The 1,653-nt window shown below is 62.9% G+C and overlaps 1 protein-coding gene across 1 annotated transcript in view; it reads right to left on the reverse strand.

The window, feature by feature from the left end:
- Window positions 1-888: 888 nt before the first annotated feature.
- Window positions 889-1,653, reverse strand: part of MVB12A (multivesicular body subunit 12A) — a 5,103-nt gene continuing 4,338 nt past the window's right edge. The window contains exons 5-6 of the mRNA XM_004698128.2: window positions 1,373-1,469; window positions 889-1,262 (exon numbers count right to left, since the gene is read on the reverse strand). Coding sequence (XP_004698185.1) covers window positions 1,200-1,262; window positions 1,373-1,469 — 160 coding nt within the window. The 3' untranslated portion in view covers window positions 889-1,199. The remainder of the gene's footprint in view (window positions 1,263-1,372; window positions 1,470-1,653) is intronic.

The raw sequence follows: 1,653 nt of genomic DNA on the forward strand, positions 1-1,653 counted from the left end.
GGGCCCCCCTGCCCTCGTGGGGTTCCATCCAACCAAATGCGATCGGGATCCTGGGGGTGCAAACGGCTCAGCTGCTCATCCAAAGGTGGAGGTTTAAGATCATCCCGAGGTATAGTTCTACTGACGTCTGTGACGCACACACCACCACGCTGGCAAAGGGTACTCCAGCCCCAACCCTGGCAGCTTCGAAGGTGACCTTGTTTGGAAACCAGGCCTTTGAACTTGTGGCTCGGCTAACAGGGTTTCCCAGAATGGGAAACAAGGCTCCCTCAGGGGTGTGGGGCGGGGGACTCCAAAGGCGGATAGCTATACTTGATCCTGGTACAAGTGTTTCATTGAGTGGGGCACTGAGAAGGGGGCAGTAAGCCAAACCCGTTTGGAGCCCGTGGCACAGGAGTAGGGTGGGCCCTCGTGCAAGGGGGGGCACAGACACAGGGATGGCGGCCGTGCCCAGGAGGCAGGGGCGGGAGGGGGCGGCTGCAAGCCCAGGAAAGGCTGAAGGGGGGCGGCAGGCTCCTCCTCCACCCTCCCCTAGAGCCTGGGCGCGGGGTCTGCAGGACTCGGAGACTCGGTCTAGCAGCAGATGGCCGTTAGTTACCACGCTCCATCCCTCCTTGTCACTGCTCTTGTTTCTCTGCCACCCAGAACTGCTGGCCTGGCCCTCTCAGAGCCTCAGTTTCCCTGTGAATACCGCCTTCTCTGGTGCCGAGGGGGCTCTGTGACCCCAGGGTCAGGGTCCTGCAGTGTGGGGGTGTGGGATATGGGACTGAGGCCGAGGTCGGGAGCAGGACCCTGGCCCACAATACAATCACTGCCTTCCCTAGTGCCCCCCAGGGTCGGGGTCCTGCGGGAGGGGAGGTGTGGATGGTGGGGAGCAGGACTCTGGCCGGCAGGGCAGAGCGGTTTATTATAGAGGCACTCTTCCCTGGCACCCTGGCACAGCGAGTTTGACAAATGACTCAGAAGGCACTGTTTCTGTCCCCAAACCCCTCTCTACCCCGGGGGCTCAGGGCCAGCAGAGGGCCCCTTCCCCAGAGCCGTGCCCCCCGCCCCCACCAGGGCTGAGGCAACAACAGGGGTCTCCTGAGAGCCGAGATGAGACACAAAGTCCCCATGACACTGAGGCGATGGCTCCTTGGCGGCCCAGGCTTGGGGCGCGGGCTGTCACGCCAGGCAGGGGCTCCTGGGACGGCGAGGGGCTAGGACACGCTGGGGGGCAGGCGAGCCGCCGCTGTCTTCTCCACCACGAAACCGTAGTTATACTGGTTGGGGGGGGGGTATCGGAGCTGAGTGAATGACTACGGGCAGTTTGGGTGCAAGGGAGGGTAAGGGAGAGCGCGTGGGGGCTCCAGCACCCTCCCCCAGCACTCACCTCTTCCTCAATGTCTGCCAGGGACTTGATGGTCAGGCCAGCAAAGGCAGAGAAGGCCTGGGGGGCGGGGCAGGGCAGAAGCTGGTCAATCTGGCACCTAGAACCCACCTGCCATCCCCCCTCTTGAAGGAAAACCGAGGCACCCTCCCCTACTTCCTGCCCCAGGTCCAAGCTGCCCCTCCCAAGCCATAAATTCTATTTCTTTCAGGGCTATGGCCCCTTCCCCACCCAGAGCTGGTCCAGAAGGTTAACTATCGCATGTGCCCACGGGTGGGGGGGGG

Source organism: Echinops telfairi, unplaced genomic scaffold (genome assembly GCF_000313985.2).
Source record: "Echinops telfairi isolate 266 unplaced genomic scaffold, ASM31398v2 ScPeMD7_7457;HRSCAF=8495, whole genome shotgun sequence".
Lineage (NCBI taxonomy): Eukaryota > Metazoa > Chordata > Mammalia > Afrosoricida > Tenrecidae > Echinops > Echinops telfairi.